At 45.8% G+C, this 15,506-nt stretch overlaps 1 protein-coding gene across 3 annotated transcripts in view; it reads left to right on the forward strand.

The window, feature by feature from the left end:
• The window catches only part of LOC140467490 (chemokine-like protein TAFA-2), a 77,194-nt gene extending 62,176 nt beyond the window's left edge, over nt 1–15,018 (forward strand). For 2 of the 3 annotated variants that reach the window (XM_072563905.1, XM_072563904.1), the window contains 3 exons: nt 1,462–1,614; nt 7,881–8,005; nt 14,069–15,018. In XM_072563905.1, coding sequence (XP_072420006.1) covers nt 1,462–1,614; nt 7,881–8,005; nt 14,069–14,122 — 332 coding nt within the window. In that variant the 3' untranslated portion in view covers nt 14,123–15,018. Of the gene's footprint in view, nt 1–1,461; nt 1,615–7,880; nt 8,006–13,936 lie in introns of all 3 variants that reach the window. The other variant, XM_072563906.1, reaches the window with a different exon arrangement.
• The last annotated feature ends 488 nt before the right edge of the window (nt 15,019–15,506 follow it).

The following is a 15,506-nucleotide window of genomic DNA, read 5'->3' on the forward strand; positions in this document are numbered from 1 at the left end:
TGGATACCTGGGGAGCTCAGTCACTGATACTCAGCCTCCACACCCTCCAAAGAAAATGAAGGAAGTTTTGAATTTATATAGTGTCTTTAACAACCACAGGATATTTGCAAACATTTTGCAGTGTAGTCGCTACTGTATTGCGGCAGTTCTTCCTGCACAGAAAGATCCCACAATTAGCCTCGCTCATGTTCCAATCATCTGGGTTGGGGATGTTGGTTGGGTAGAAGGGTAAATATGGCGCAGACGTCAGGGAGAATTTCTCCTCTCACAGTGACCACGGGATATTTTACATCCACTTGAGATAGCGGTGAGGTCCCATACAGTGGAGAGGCACCTCTTCAGTCCTGCACTGGGAAGCTGGCTATGACCGAGTACTCAGATCTCTGGGCTGGGCCTTAAACCCCAGATTCTGAAGTAAGGGATCTAGCCAATGAGCCACAAAGGGACAATTTTTAAATTCATTCATGTGATGAGGGTGTTGCTGGCTAGACCAGCATTTATTGCCCATCCCTAATTGCCCAGAAGGCAGTTCAGAGTCAACCCCATTGCTGTAGGTTTGGAGTCACATGTAGGCCAGACCAGGTAAGGATGGCAGTTTCCTTCCCTAAAGGACATTAGTGACCCAGATGGGGTTTTCCAACAATCAGTAATGGATTCTTGGTCATTATTAGACTCTTAATTCCAGATATGCAAACTCCACCATCTCCTGTGGTGGGATCCAGACCTCGGTCCATATTTCAGAGAACATCGCTGGGACACACGCACTAAACAACCCCACAGCCCTGTGGCTGAATGCTTCAGCTCCTCCTCCCACTCCACCAAGGACATGCAAGTCTTGGGCCTTCTCTACCGCCAAATCCTAGCCACCTGACGCCTGGAGGAGGAACGCCTCATCCTCCAACCACACGAGATCAACGTCGATTTCTCCAGTTTCCTCATCTCCCCTCCCTCACCTCATCCCAGACCCAGCCTTCCAACTCGGCATCGCCCCTTTGAACTGTCCATTTTCCTTCCCGCCCATCCGCTCTACCCTTCCCTCTGACCCATCACTATCACCCCCACCTGCTTCTACCTATTGCCTTCCCAGCTACCTTCCACCCAGCCCCACTCCCCTCCTATTTATCTCTCAGCCCCACCAATACACCCAGACACCACCCCGCCCCCCCCCCCCCCCTCACATTCCTGATGAAGGGCTTATGCCTAAAACGTCAACTCTCCTGCTCCTCGGAAGCTGCGTGACCTCCTGTGCTTTTCCAGCACCTCTTTCTCGACTCTGACCTCCAGCATCTGTAGTCGTCACTTTTTCCCAGGATTAATCACCCTGTGATAATACCACTGAGGCATAGCCTTCCTGCCTGAAGCTGTGAGCATTGTGGGGTGTACACTGCGTACAGTCTGGATACAGAGGGGGTGTTGGAGGGATTTGCTCCTTACCTTTTGCCTGTCGTTTCCATTTTGCAGTGGTCCATGTTAAAGCAGGCACATGTGAAGTGATCGCTGCTCATCGCTGCTGTAACAAGAACAAGATTGAGGAACGCTCACAGACTGTCAAGTGCTCCTGTTTCCCCGGGCAAGTGGCTGGGACAACACGAGCAGCTCCATCCTGCGTTGACGGTAGGAACTTACCCCCAAGTTAAATGAATTTTAAATTAAGTGAGGCTTCTGATGCTGCGGCCAAACAAAGACCAATGCAGAATTACAGGGAAACAGGCCATTCGGCCCAACCACTCTGGACTGGCCTTAATGCTCCACATACAAACACAAAGAGGCCACTCGGCCCTTCAAGCCTGTTCCACCATTCAATGAGATTGTGGCTGATGTGATTTTGCTCTACATTCCTGCCTTACCCCAATAGTTTTTCAGGAATCTACTGATCTCGGCCTGAAAAATATTCAAAGAGTTTGCATCCACCGAGGAAGGGAACTCCAAATACTCACAGCCATCAGAGACAGAAGAAATGTTTCCTCATCTCTGACTGAAATGGGTGACCCCTTATTTTTAAACTCTGACCCCTGGGTCCACATTCCCTAACAAGAGGAACCATCCTTTCCACATCCCCCCCCACCCTGATCAAGTCAGCTGAGGTTCCCATCAAGGATGCTCCTTCTCAACCTCTCCTCTCTCCCTGGGGTATGGTGGCCTCCAGATTAAGTCACCACCAACTGTCTCTCTCTAATGACAGAGCAGCCCCATGGTCTGCAAAGTCAGGGCCACTTTGTCTTTTCCTTATCTGGTCACTAACCTTCCTGCCAGGGGAAAAGAGTTCTCCTAATTTATACTATCAACATTAAAATATTGTCAAAAAGGGACATGGACTTGAATTTTCTTGAATCATAGAGACACGCAGCATTGAAACAGACCCTTCGATCCAACCAGTCTACGCTGAACATAATCCCAAATGAAACCAGTCCCACCTGCCTGCTCCTGGTCCATATCCCTCCTGCTTCTGGCCCATATCCCTCCTGCTCCTGGCCCATATCCCTCCTGCTCCTGGCCCATATCCCTCCTGCTCCTGGCCCATATCCCTCCTGCTTCTGGCCCATATGCCTCCTACTCCTGGCCCATATCCCTCCTGCTCCTGGCCCATATCCCTCCTGCTCCTGGCCCATATCCCTCCTGCTCCTGGCCCATATCCCTCCTGCTCCTGGCCCATATCCCTCCAAACCTTGCCCAGGCACGTACCTACCCAAATGTCTTTTATATATTGTAACTGTACACACATCAACCGTTTCCTCAGTAAGTTCATTCCACACACAAACCACTCTTTGTGTAGAAAAGATTTGTCCCTCATGTCTTTTTTAAATCTCTCTCCTCTCACCTTAAAAAGGTGCCCCCTAGTCTCGAAAGCCCCATCATGGGGAAAAGACACCCACTATTAACTCTATCTACACCTCTCCTTATTTTATAAACCTCTATCAGGACCCAAACGCAAGAAAACCGACTTGGTTTCCTTTCTCCGCAGTCCGGTCAAGGACACAATGAAAACCTTCACTGTCATGTCTCATTTTGACAATGTTTAAGCTCTACCAAAAAACCTTTCCAGCAGTTTTAAAACCACTTGCAAATTTTCTTTTAACATTCCCTGCTCTATGGATGACATCCCTGGTGTGAGCTGTGGGTAGATCCACAATGCCCTTCAGGAGGGAATTCCAGGATTTCAACCCAGTGACGATGAAGGAGTGACCTTTACCTCTGAGCAGGCTTTAGGGAGTCAGGAGGTGAGTTACTCACTGCAGGATTCCTTGTCTCTGACCTGCTCTTGCAGGCACTATATTAATATGATTAGTTCCAGTTCAGTTTTAGGATGTTATGGTGGGATATTCAGTGATGATAATATTATTGAATGTCAAGGATAGGTGTTAGATACTCTCTTGTTGCAATTAATATTTTATCTATTTGTGGTTCGGAGTTAAGGGGCTGTTTGCAAAACCAAAAGTACAGGATGAAGATGCACCTTATATATTTCTGCCTGGCTATTACAGATTGCAGGATATCAGAATCTGAGTGAGCTACTAAGCATCACTGGGCAGCTCCCACAGAGGAGGAGTGGGCAGGGAGTCACACTGAAAGGAATAAGACTGGTCATGGGAATTGGTGAAACTGAGCACTGCAGATGCTGGAGATTAGAGTCAAGATTGTCTGTAGTGTTAGGTGCATCAGTCAGAGGGAAATAGGTCTGGGTGGGTTACTCTTTGGAGGGTCGGTGTGGACTTGTTGGGCCGAAGGGCCTGTTTCCAAACTGTAGAGAATCTAATCTAATCTAATCCAAAATTAGAGTGGTGCTGGAAAAGCACAGCAGGTCAGGCAGTATCCGAGGAGCAGGAAAATCGATGTTTTGGGCAGGAGCCCTTCATCAAATTGTGGAAATGGGATATTTATCCAGAGGCTCTGATTTCATCTCTCACTACAGCAGCTCGAGAGACTCGGTTCCGAAATGTGATGGCAGTAAATGTCACCATGAAGCTGTTGGATTGTGGTTAAAGACCCAACTGGCTCACAAATAAAGTCCTTTAGTGAAAAACCTGTTACCCTTACCGAGCCCAAAGCTGTAAGTAACAGCAGTCCCAACACAAATAACTGCCCAAGGAAGGGTGTACAAAAACCTCCCATTGGATCAAATGTCCAAGAGTGAATCAAAGAGACTAACCAGCTTCTAGGGAACTGCCTTAAAGGTGGGGTGGTAGTGTGATGGTCGTGTCACTGAATTAGCAATCCCAAGCCCCAGGTAAATGTTGTGGTTACTGGGTACAAATCCCACCCTAGCAGTGGCAAAATTTTGTTCAAATTTTAAAAAAACAGTCTCGAATGAAGAAGTTAACTTAATGTGACCACTACTGATTCTCGTTTGATAGCTATCTGGGTCACTAAAAGCCTTGAAGGAGGGTAGTCTGCTATCTTTACCTGGTCTGGACTATATGTGACTCCGGACCCATGTCAACATAGTTGCCTTTTAACTGTCCTCTGGATAATTACAGGTTGGAAATAAATGCTGGCCTAGCTAGAATCCCACATAACAAACTACACAATCACTCTAGAGCAATGAGCAGCATGGTCTGCTGTTTATAATAGATATTGACTGCACCAAGTATGGAATCAAGCATTGTTCCCTCTGTCTTTTCAAAGAGTGAATTTACAAGAGTGAGATGTGATCTCTTTGAAACATGTAAGATTAGTAAAGCGGCTTGACAGGGTCAATGCTGAGAGGATGCTTCCCCTCATGGGACAGTTTAGGACCTAAGGCCATCATCTCAGAATATAGCGGCAACAATTTAAGATGGAGATGAGGAGGAATTTCTTCTCCTAGAGTCTTTGGAAGTTCGTGCCACAGAGAGCTATGGGGGCAGAGTCCGTGTGTATATTTGACTGGTGGAATGAGCCCGAGGGGCTGAATGGTCTCCTAGTGTTCCTGTGTCCCTGAGTTCCTCTGAGTGTTAGATGAGCCACGATCCTGTTGAATGGCGGAGCAGGTTTGAGTGATTGAACAAGCTCCGACTTCTGATGGCCTTCTGATCTTTGATTTTCCCTTTGCCTGAATTGGTAGAGGATTAGGGTCTCGGAAAACAGAGGGTCAGAGGATCAGACAGATTGGTCGGGGCACTGTGAAGATGGTTTTGTGGCCAGGGCTTGTGACTCTGCTTTGATGCCTCTAACATTTGGTTGGAAACATGAGTAATCATTAATTAACCTTGGTAAATAATAGCATTCAGTCATTAGCAATAATGAATATGGGGTGAATGCTAGCCCAAGCATCACATTGTGAAATCAACCTGGAAATTCTGAAGGTAACGATTAAAAATCAGACATGAACAAGAAAAGAAGCCATTGGATTAATACTGATCCGTGGACAGTAACTCTGCTGTAGTTATTAATCTAAGAGAAAGTATTTGTCACAAGATTAGGGGTTCTTTAATTCTACCAGTGACCAGTAGCTAGCTCAATCCACCTCACAGAGTGAATATAAAATGTGTTTGCCGGTGTAGAATTATAGCAGTGACTGAGTGATCAGCAGGTGTGAGGTGAGTCAGCATTGTATTCATGACAGATGATGCTATGTGATCTCCTTGTTAGAAGCACTGTCTGTTAATCACCAAGAAAACCTGGTGAGATGGAAAGTTCTGGTAAAATCCATCGATTTCCCGGTCTGATGATGACTTCACTCGTGATTGTTAAAGCTCTTGTGTGGTCACTGATGTTTCCCGACTGGGACTTTGATTGTATGATCCTGCCCCACTAGCTGCCTGATGAAGGAACAGCGCTCCGAAAGCTATTACTTTCAAATAAATCTGTGGGACTGTAACCTGGTGTTGTGTGATTTCTAACTTTGTCCACCCCAGTCCAACACCGACACCTCCACATCAAACCGACTGGAGCTATCACAGGTAGTGCAGTATTCTGGGAAAATCTGAACTCACGAATGGTAGAGAAGTCAAAGGGTTAGGGTCCATGTTAGGATTGAAGTCAGGGATTTTACAAACATATGAAATAGGAGCAGGAGTAGACCATTCGGTCCCTTGGGTTTGCTTCACCGATGTATCAGATCATGGCTGATCTGTTTATGTTCCAAACTCCACATTCCCCCCCTCCACCCTGTTGGCCTTGAGTTTCCTGTCTGACAAGAATCTGTCTGAAAACTCAATTATCCCACTGCTTTCTGAAGCAGAGAGTCACAAAACGTTGCAAACTTCAGAAAGACAAAAGGTTCTCCTGATCTTGGTCCTGAAGGAGCGATCCTTAATTGTAAAGCATGCTCCCTAGTTCTGGATTAACCTACGAGAGGAAACATCCTTTCTGCATCAACACTGTTTGGGACGTTAGACACTTCAATCAATTCACCCTCTCAGTTTTCTAAACTCCAAAGGAAACAAGCCCAGGTTGTTCAACCTTTTCTTAGAAGATCACGTTCAAAGTTAGGGATAGAGGCAATATTCAGGTTAGAGCTGGAATCAGATTAGGTTTGGGGTCAAAGAGATGGTTACAGTGTGAGGTCATGTTAGAATGGCTTGTATTGATATTAAAGTGGTGATCAGCTTTGAGACCACAGTCTGTCTGTCCAAGATTAAAGTCAGGACCTCAAGTACTGTTTGGGTTAAAAATTACAGTCTGCTTGTGACTGTGCCAGGGCCTTTGATTATCAACCTCAGCTCTGTCCCTTTGGTCCTACATCCCATTCATTTTCCTGACCCTGTTGATCAGTTTGCCAATGCTTTTAATGAGTCTTTTGCTTTGTCCGATGCCGTTTTGTTTGGGTTCTGTGTTTATTTTCTCTCCCCAATCTTCCACTTGAGCCAGGGAAACGGTCTCGTGGAAAAGTCCGGACCATCTTTATCCCATTTCTTTCCCCATCCTTAAATCCACTGATTAAGGAGATTGACAATTGATCCCATCACTTGCCACATTCACATAGATCCCACTGCTCCTGCTGTGATATCATTAGTTCACATCTCAGCAAATTATGGCAAAAGTATTCATCAAACTGAAATATGACGGCTGGACAGGCTGTAAGAAACTAAAGTCTAGATTAGAGTGGTGCTGGAAAAGCAGAGGGGCTTTTGCCTGAAACGTCGATTTTCCTGCTCCTCAGATGCTGCCTGACCTGCTGTGCTTTTCCAGCACCACTCTAATCTCGACTCTGGTTTCCAGTATCTGCAGTCCTTGTTTTTACCTGTAAGAGACTAGATTCCATCAAATTCTTAACAACTGCCTTTTCCACAACTATCAAACCTTGAGGCATTCATGTTTCAAATGATTCCTTAAAGATATTAAGGAGTGCATGACTAATCTAATAAGCCATTCTTTAGTGACCTTATAGGACAATTGTTTCAGAGTGGTGCACATAAAGAATAACATGCATTTATTTAGCACTTCTGACAGTCTCAGGTTGACCTAAAGGTCAATTGAACACGTTTGAGATGGAGTCACCGTAGCAGAGTAGGAAATGCTGCTATTATGTTGCCCATCGAATCATCCCACTAACACCACTCTGTCAATGACCATGTGAAAAGGTAAAGTTGCCATGTCCCACTCTCTGATTACACAGAGGTGAGTGGTGATAGTTTAACCTGAGGGTCAACGCACCTTAGATGTAGGGATGAGGTAGAGAAAGCGAATCCTCTATGGTGACCTCAGCCGGTGCAGGGATTGAACTCACTGTGTTGGCATCAGTCTGCAAGTACAAACCAGCTCTCCGGGCTAACCAATCAGTGAATGTGTTTGATGGGGTGCTGATTGAAGGGTGAATATTGGCCAAGAAACAGGGGTGTATTCCCCTGTTCTTTCAGAATGAGTTTTCTCTGGATGTGTAGCCCAGTGTTGGGGTTAGCGGGTGGGGGAGAGGTCTTTCTCAGTGCCTGTCTCAATGTGCTGCTTTCTCTTGAGCGCAGCCTCGATTGTGGTTCAGAAATGGTGGTGTCACATGGAACCGTGTTTGGAAGGTGAGGAGTGTAAGGTTCTCCCAGATCTGAGTGGCTGGAGCTGTAGCACCGGAAACAAAGTCAAAACCACCAAGGTTAGTCTGAGCATCTCATCAGCATCACATTTATTTTATAACCTTGTTATTGTCAAATCCTTCCATCATCTTGTCCCCACACCTCTGCCCCCATCCCTTCTCTCTCGGTTCTTACAACTACAGTCAGTTCTGGTATAATATATGTTTCTTCAACATGAATTGGTGATAACGCAATTGGAGAATTTAGACTGTTGTTTGTAGAACGCGAACTTTCCTTACCTGTATTGGCTTTACCGCATTTCTGGTCCCAATGGTTTAAATGATGCTGCTATTATGTGATTTTCATATATTATGAGATTGCACTGGAACAGAACTCTCATGTTAAATCAGAACAGACTGTATCTTCAAGCACTGCTCTTCCCCAATTCTGACCCTACTCTGACGTTGACTAGAGTTGCACAATGTTTTGTCACCACTTTTACACTGGAGTGCTTCTAGAACATTCCTTGCCCATTCCTTCCCATGTTAGAAGAGACTTCAGCAAGGACAGGACATAATAGGGACTTGCTGCAGTAATTTAAAAGTTATTGTAGGTGACCTACAGTGTTACCATTAGATTGTTAATCCAGAGACCTGCTAATGTTCTGGGGACCTGAGTTTGAATCTTGTCATGGCTGATGGTGGAATTTGAATTCAATAAATATCTGAAATTGGTCTGATGGTGACCATTAAACCATTGGTGATTGTCAGGAAAAACCCATCTTGTTCACTAATGCCCTCTAGGGAAGGAACTGCCATCCTTACCTGGTCTGGCCTCCATGTGACTCCTCACCCACAGCAATGTGGCTGACTCTTAACTCTGGACAATGAGGGATAGACAATATATCTCAGCCTGGCTGGTAACACCCACATATCACAGAATCATAAAATCCCTACAGTGTGGAAACAGGCCAATTAGCCCAACAAGTCCAGATAGACCCTCTGACCCACCCAGATCCATTCTCTGGTCCTTTAATTCTACATTTACCCCTGACTAATGCACTATACCTACACATCCCTGAATCACTATGGGACAATTTAGCTTGGTCAATCCACCCTAACCTGCACATCACATCGTTGGATTGTAGGAGGAAACCGGAGGAAACCCACGTGGACCCAGGGGGACAATGTGCAAACTCCATGCAGACAGTTGCCCTGAGGGTGGAATTGAACCTGGGTCCCTGGCGCTGTGAGGCAGCAGGGCCAACCACTGAGTCACCATGCTGCCCCTGAGCCACTGTGGGGTTGGGAGAGGATGGGGTGCAGCCCAGCAGAAAACAAAACTCCTGTGATTGAGTAAAAGAAAGAAACTTCATTCACCTATCAGTGCTGATTGACCCATGTTGATGTCACAACCTGCAATGATTTTAAAGTTCTCATCCTGGTTTTCACATCTTCCTGTCTCTGGGCTTCTAGAGCTGGGGGATGTGGGGAGGGACAGTGGAGGTGATATACCGTTGCCTTTCCTCCAATCTGGTACCATCCTCCAACCCAAGGTCAGATTAGGCCACTCCAGAGACAGCTCATGCCACCACTAGCTCTGTGTGTGTCTGTGTATGTGTGTGAATCTGTGTGTGTGTGTGTCTTTGTGTCTGTGTGTGTGTGTGTGTATTTATGTGTGTGTGTGTGTGAGTGCGTGAGTGTGTGTGTCTGTGTGTGTATTTGTGTGTGTACGTGTGTGTATTTGTGTGTGTATGTGTGTGTGTGTGTGTATGTGTGTGTGTGTGTGTCTGTGTATATGTGTGTGTCTGTGTATATGTGTGTCTCTGTGTGTGAGTGTGTGTGTGTCTGTGTATATGTGTGTGTGTATGTGTGTCTGGGTGTCTGTGTGTATATATATGTGTGAGTGTGTGTCTGTTGTGTGTGTGTGTGTGCCTGTGACTCTGTGTGTGTATGTGTGTGTGTGTGCATATGTGTGAGTGTATGTCTGTTGTGTGTGTGTCTGCGTGCGTGTATGTGTGTGTGTCTGTGTGTGCGTGTACACGTATGTGTGTGTCTGTCTGTGTGCATGTGCGTGTGTGTCTATGTGTGCGTGTGTCTGTCTGTGTGTATATGTATGTGTGTATGTGTCTGTATGTGTGTGTGTGCACGTGTGTGTGTATGTCTGTATGTGTGTGTGTCTGTATGTGTGTGTCTGTGTGTATGTCTGTATGTGTGTGTGTGTATGTGTGTGTCTGTATGTGTGTGTCTGTGTGTATGTCTGTATGTGTGTGTGTGTATGTGTGTGTGTCTGTGTGTTTGTGTGTGTCTGTATGTGTGTGTCTGTGTGTATGTCTGTATGTGTGTGTGTGTATGTGTGTGTGTCTGTGTGTTTGTGTGTGTCTGTATGTGTGTGTCTGTGTGTATGTCTGTATGTGTGTGTGTGTATGTGTGTGTGTCTGTGTGTTTGTGTGTGTCTGTATGTGTGCGTGTGTGAGAGTGAGAGAAAGAGAGGGGGAGAGTGAGAGAGAGAGAGTGTTTCCAGAAGGGGGAGGAAGGCAGCTTGGAAAACCCTCCGATTGGGTATTGTGGCAGACCCTTCCTATTTGGGCACTCTTCAGCAATGGCCATCTCCATGGAGCTCTAATTGCTCTACAACCAACCCTCCCCAGGACCTGAGTCCTGCTCTACCCCCTCCACCATCTGCCCCCAGACCTGACCCACCTGCACCCTCTCTGTCCAGGTCCAGTTGCCAGCCCAGTGACCAGTGTCATGGTGACAGGCATGGGTGGCTATATGTAACTAGGACAGCCACTCCTGCAGCATCCAATTCACTGTTTGTCACTGGCAAGGTGTGAGAGAGCACCCCTCAAGTCTCAAAACAGGGTTAGTATCTGCCATTGAGCCCATTGGTGGGACCCTTCAAAACAAGAACGAAGCCAGCCCCTTCCCCTTCTCTGTAATATCCTCCAACTGTCCATCCCTGTGAGATCTCTGCACTGCAAATCCATTCCCCTGTTATCCCCATCACTCAGTGATCTTCACTGGATCCTGGTCCTGGCTACAATTCAATCCTAAAGTTCTCATCCTTATTCACAAACCACTCTACAGACTCACCCCTCCCTCTCTGTTGCCTTATTCAATTCTACAGCTCTCTGAGAATCCTTGAAACGCTCCTCCAAATTTTGACATTTTGGCTGACCCAGTTTTTAATTGCTCCAACATTCTCTATTGTGTCTTTCAATGATTGTACCCTAAACTTTGAAATGTCCTCCCTAATCTCTCTCTCTCTCTCTCTCTCACTGTCCCTCCCCTCGCTCTCCCTCCCCCCTCTCTCTTCTTCCTCCCTCTCTCCTCTCTGCCTTCCCCACTGTTCCTCTGTGCCTTCCCCCCCTTTCCTTGTGCGCTCTCCCTGTCCCTACCTCTCTCTCTTTTTCCCCTGTCCCTCTCTATCTCATGCCCCATTCTCTCTATCCTTTTGCTCCCTTTCCATTTCTCTCTCTTGCTCTCTCTCTCTCTCTCTCTCTCCCCTCCGCTCCCCCCCAACCACCACCTCTCTCGGTCTCTCACTCCTTCATCAAGACACTTGTTAAAACCTTCTACTGACCAAGCTTTCATCCCTCCTCTCTTAATGTCTCCTAATGCATTCAACTTTCTTTGATTTCCACTTTTGTGAAAAGCCGTGAGACATTTTTCTAAGGATGCTATGTAAATGCAATTTATGTTTGTTGTCAGAAGGAATTAAAACATATTTTTTGCATTGAACAATAGCTTTAGTTTGGGGAAATACATTGGTCCAGGACACGGCGAAAGCCAAAGATGGATTGAAGGACAACACAAAGGTCAAACTTTTCAACCTTCCAGTTCTTCGATGTCACCGGATATGTGCAGGATGCCTGTTAATGGGATTTAATCAGAACACAGATAATTTGATATTTCCACCTGAATTCAGTATTTCCATGTGAAGAGGCCCATTTTCCACATATTTTCACTGGTGCACAGTAAGAAAGTGCCCAAGGAGGTCATTCAGCCCTCATTCTTGGGCTAGCTGTTTGAAGGAAGAACTGACTAATCCAACCCATTCTTTCCCAATGGCCCGGAAGGATTTTCTTTCTTGTGTATTTATCCGAGTTCATTAGATTCTTAACTCCGAATTTTCACGGAATTCAAATTCCACCATCTGCCGTGACGAGATTCGAACCCAGGTCCCAAAACATTTCCTGACTCTCTTGATTATTAGTCTAGTGATAAATGCTATCGTCACCCCATCTTGCATTTATATAGCAGCATTCACTAGCTCATTACCTTCCAAAGTGCTTCTGATATATTTTGTGCTTTTTTGAAGTTTGGTTACCTGTAGCTCTCCCACCAGCAACAGTAAGATACATGTCCAATGCATCTGTTTAGTGTTGATAAAGAGATCATTTTGATCAGGACACCAGTGATAATCTCTGGCAGCTTCTTTTCATTGTTGCTGTTGGATTTTTTCACGTTCAACAGATGGAACCTTGACTGAGCAGTTTATTTGAGACATTGGGCAGTGCAGCACTCCCTCAGCATTGCATTGAAATTACAGTATGGATTACATACTCAACTGCCCAAGAGGGGCTTGAACCCATCACCTTCGTAAGCGAGAAGGGTTTGGGGAACCTGTTGGTGAATTCAACAGGATGCTTTAACAGGGACAGCACATGGCTCAGTGGTTGGCATTGCTCCCTCACGTTGTCAGGGACTGGCATTCGATTCCACCCTTGGTGAGTGTCTGTGTGGAGTTTACACATTCTCCTTGAGTCTGCGTGGGTTTCCTGTGGGTGCTCCGGTTTCCTCTCACAGTCCAAAGATGTGCAGGTTGGGGTAAATTGGTCATGCTAAATTACCCAGAGTGTGTAGGCTAGATGGGTTAGCCATGGGATGGGTCTGGGTGGGATGCACTTTGGAGCATATGTGTGGACTTGATGGGCTGAATGGCCTGTAGGGATTCTATGAATTGTCATTTGTTATAAGCAGAGTAAATAGACAAGTTGTGATTAGTCTATTATCAAATTTAGTCATCTCTTTGTAGCTACAATCTAATCTTCTTTCTCCAGAACAATGAAGGCTAAGGGGAAAGCTATTGGAGATCTTTAATGGACAGTCATAGTGAAAATATTTCTACTTGTTAGCATATCAAAAATAGGGGACCGTGTATATAATATTGATCTGAATAAATCCAACAAGGAATTGAGGAGAGAGAGTACTGAGAATGTAGAATTCTGTAACACGTTAATGGGTGAGACAAATAGCAAAAAATGTATTTGGGAGAAACGTTACTGGGAGTAAGGAATAGAAGGATACTTAATGAGGTGGGATTAAGCAAAGGGAGGTTCATGTAGAACATTGATCATAAGTGGGTGGGACAGAGTGGATAAGGAGAAGCTGTTCCCATTTGAAAAAGAATGAAAAACTAGACATTAGAGATTTAAAGTGATTTGCAAATGAGCAGTGAGAAAACCCTTTTTCATACAGCGAGTGGAATACACTGCCTGGAAATGTGGTAGAGGCGTTCCAGAGAGAAGTGGGTGGTTATTTGGATAGAAATGGTGTGCAAGGGTCTGGGCAGAAAACGGGAGATTGGCTGTAGGCATTGATGCTTAGTTGAAGAGTCAGTGCAAACACAATGGGCTGAATGGCCTCCATCTTCCCTGTAACCCTCTGTGATAAACATTGGCACGGAGCATCTGCAATCAATGGTGTTCTACATGACATTGTGCAGCATTAGCAGTATAGACTTGATGGGCCGAAGGGCCGATTCTGTACTGTATGATTCTACGGTTCTATGACTGTTGTTCTTGTTCGTGAGATATCCCTTACAACTGGGTCATGGGATAGTGACCAATAGCCATTTTGAATAGATGGTCATTTGATACAGAGCAGTGGGTTGTGAGGGTGATTTCATCAGGTCAGAGGGTTGGCGTTGATTGTATCAGACAGCTTCTCAGTGATGAGCTGCTGTATCCCATATTGACTTATCTGTTCACTCTTGTTGTATTCCAGGTCACTCGATAGTCCTTTGGGAAGAAGGGAGGCAGTGTTTTATTTTTTAAAAGCTGAAAAGTGTTCCATCTTTCAACTGAGGGCTCCACAGATGGGACTGGTTAACCTGACTTATAGTTTGTTCCCAAGCAGCTACTTATGTCTGAATGGGAATCTTCTTCGCTCCCAAAGAAACGTCAGAAATAGCAAAGATATTCAAGGCACCACAAGGGAGAGAAGTATCCATCCGAAGGACCCTGGTAATGCGTGAGCGTTGGGATGGCTACGATGGATTCCTTTAGGTCATACCTGCTGGGGTCAACGGACACAGGGTTCAGGGAAAGTTCCACCTTCTTCCAGTGCAATCAACCTGACTTGAGAGGAAGACCTACCCACCCCCTCCACCGTTGTCAAAATAGCGCAGTACTCTCCTCTCCCATCACCCTGCCCTACGTCTCCGATGCACCTCAGCTCACACTCATCCTCGTGTTCTGATGTTAAGCCGTCTTCGAAAGGAAACTTGATCCGAATCTCTCCGGTGAAAACTTTGGTTTTCGTTGCCTCTTCCCATCCAATTCCAGTCAGCGAACACAGTCTTTCGGGTTCAAGCCGCTTTAAGTGGGAGTCTCCCTGGAGCTGTCCCTAGCCCCCATGGCTGAGGGGGGGCCAACATTTTTGCAATGTGCAGGCTGTGTGGATGTGATAGCAAATGCTGAAACTCCTGGTCTTGCTGGAGTTATGCCGATCACCAACACCATTACACAGAAAGGTGACTTAACAATTCCATGTTGTCTACACCTGACTGACTCCGACTCACTGCTCCCTCACAAGGCTTATTGAGCAGTGGGGGGAGCTGTTCCTATTACTGTCCACTTTCAGGAATCTACTGGGATCAGAAGCCCTAGCCTCTTCCTTCAATTACTCCATCTTTCACACACACTGCAGCAACGCTCAGCCGTAATTTTATCAGGGGCCTTCCTGATTGGCTCTTTGTGACTCTGTAGCCAAGATTGAGTAGTGAAAATTAATCGGATCTTATGACCTTCTGTAATCCCCTCAGTTAGATTGTATCATATCTGTACAAATTCAGAGTTAATACATGTTTGTGTCTGATAAAGATAATGCCTTGTGTTTTCACTTCCTTGCTGTTGGTTTCTCTCTGATCAGACCTTGATGGGAAAAGATTCGCGGCTGCAGATAGCTCCAGCTATTTCCGTCATGGTTACTAATTTGACTCATGTCAAAGTCATGATTGACGTCCCTTCTAGATCAGTCTGTGGATCTAAGTGAGCCACTCCCCTTTCATTGGCCAGGGTGGCACACAGAAACAGAAAGTGCTGGTGAAACTCAGTAAGTGTGGCAGTGTCTGTGGAGAGAGAAAGCAGAGTTTATGCTTCGAGTCCAGTGACCCCAATGAATTGAGAGTTCTCACAAGGGTCACTGGACCTGAAACAGTAACCCTCTCCCTCTCTCTCTCTCTCTCCGCCCCCCCCACAGATGCTGCCAGACCTGCTGAGTTTTTGTTTCCGTGTGTTTCAGATTTCCAGCATCTGCATCTTTGTTTTATTACAGGCCTGAGTGGGTCTGCTCC

This window comes from Chiloscyllium punctatum, chromosome 45 (assembly GCF_047496795.1).
Source record: "Chiloscyllium punctatum isolate Juve2018m chromosome 45, sChiPun1.3, whole genome shotgun sequence".
Taxonomy (NCBI): domain Eukaryota; kingdom Metazoa; phylum Chordata; class Chondrichthyes; order Orectolobiformes; family Hemiscylliidae; genus Chiloscyllium; species Chiloscyllium punctatum.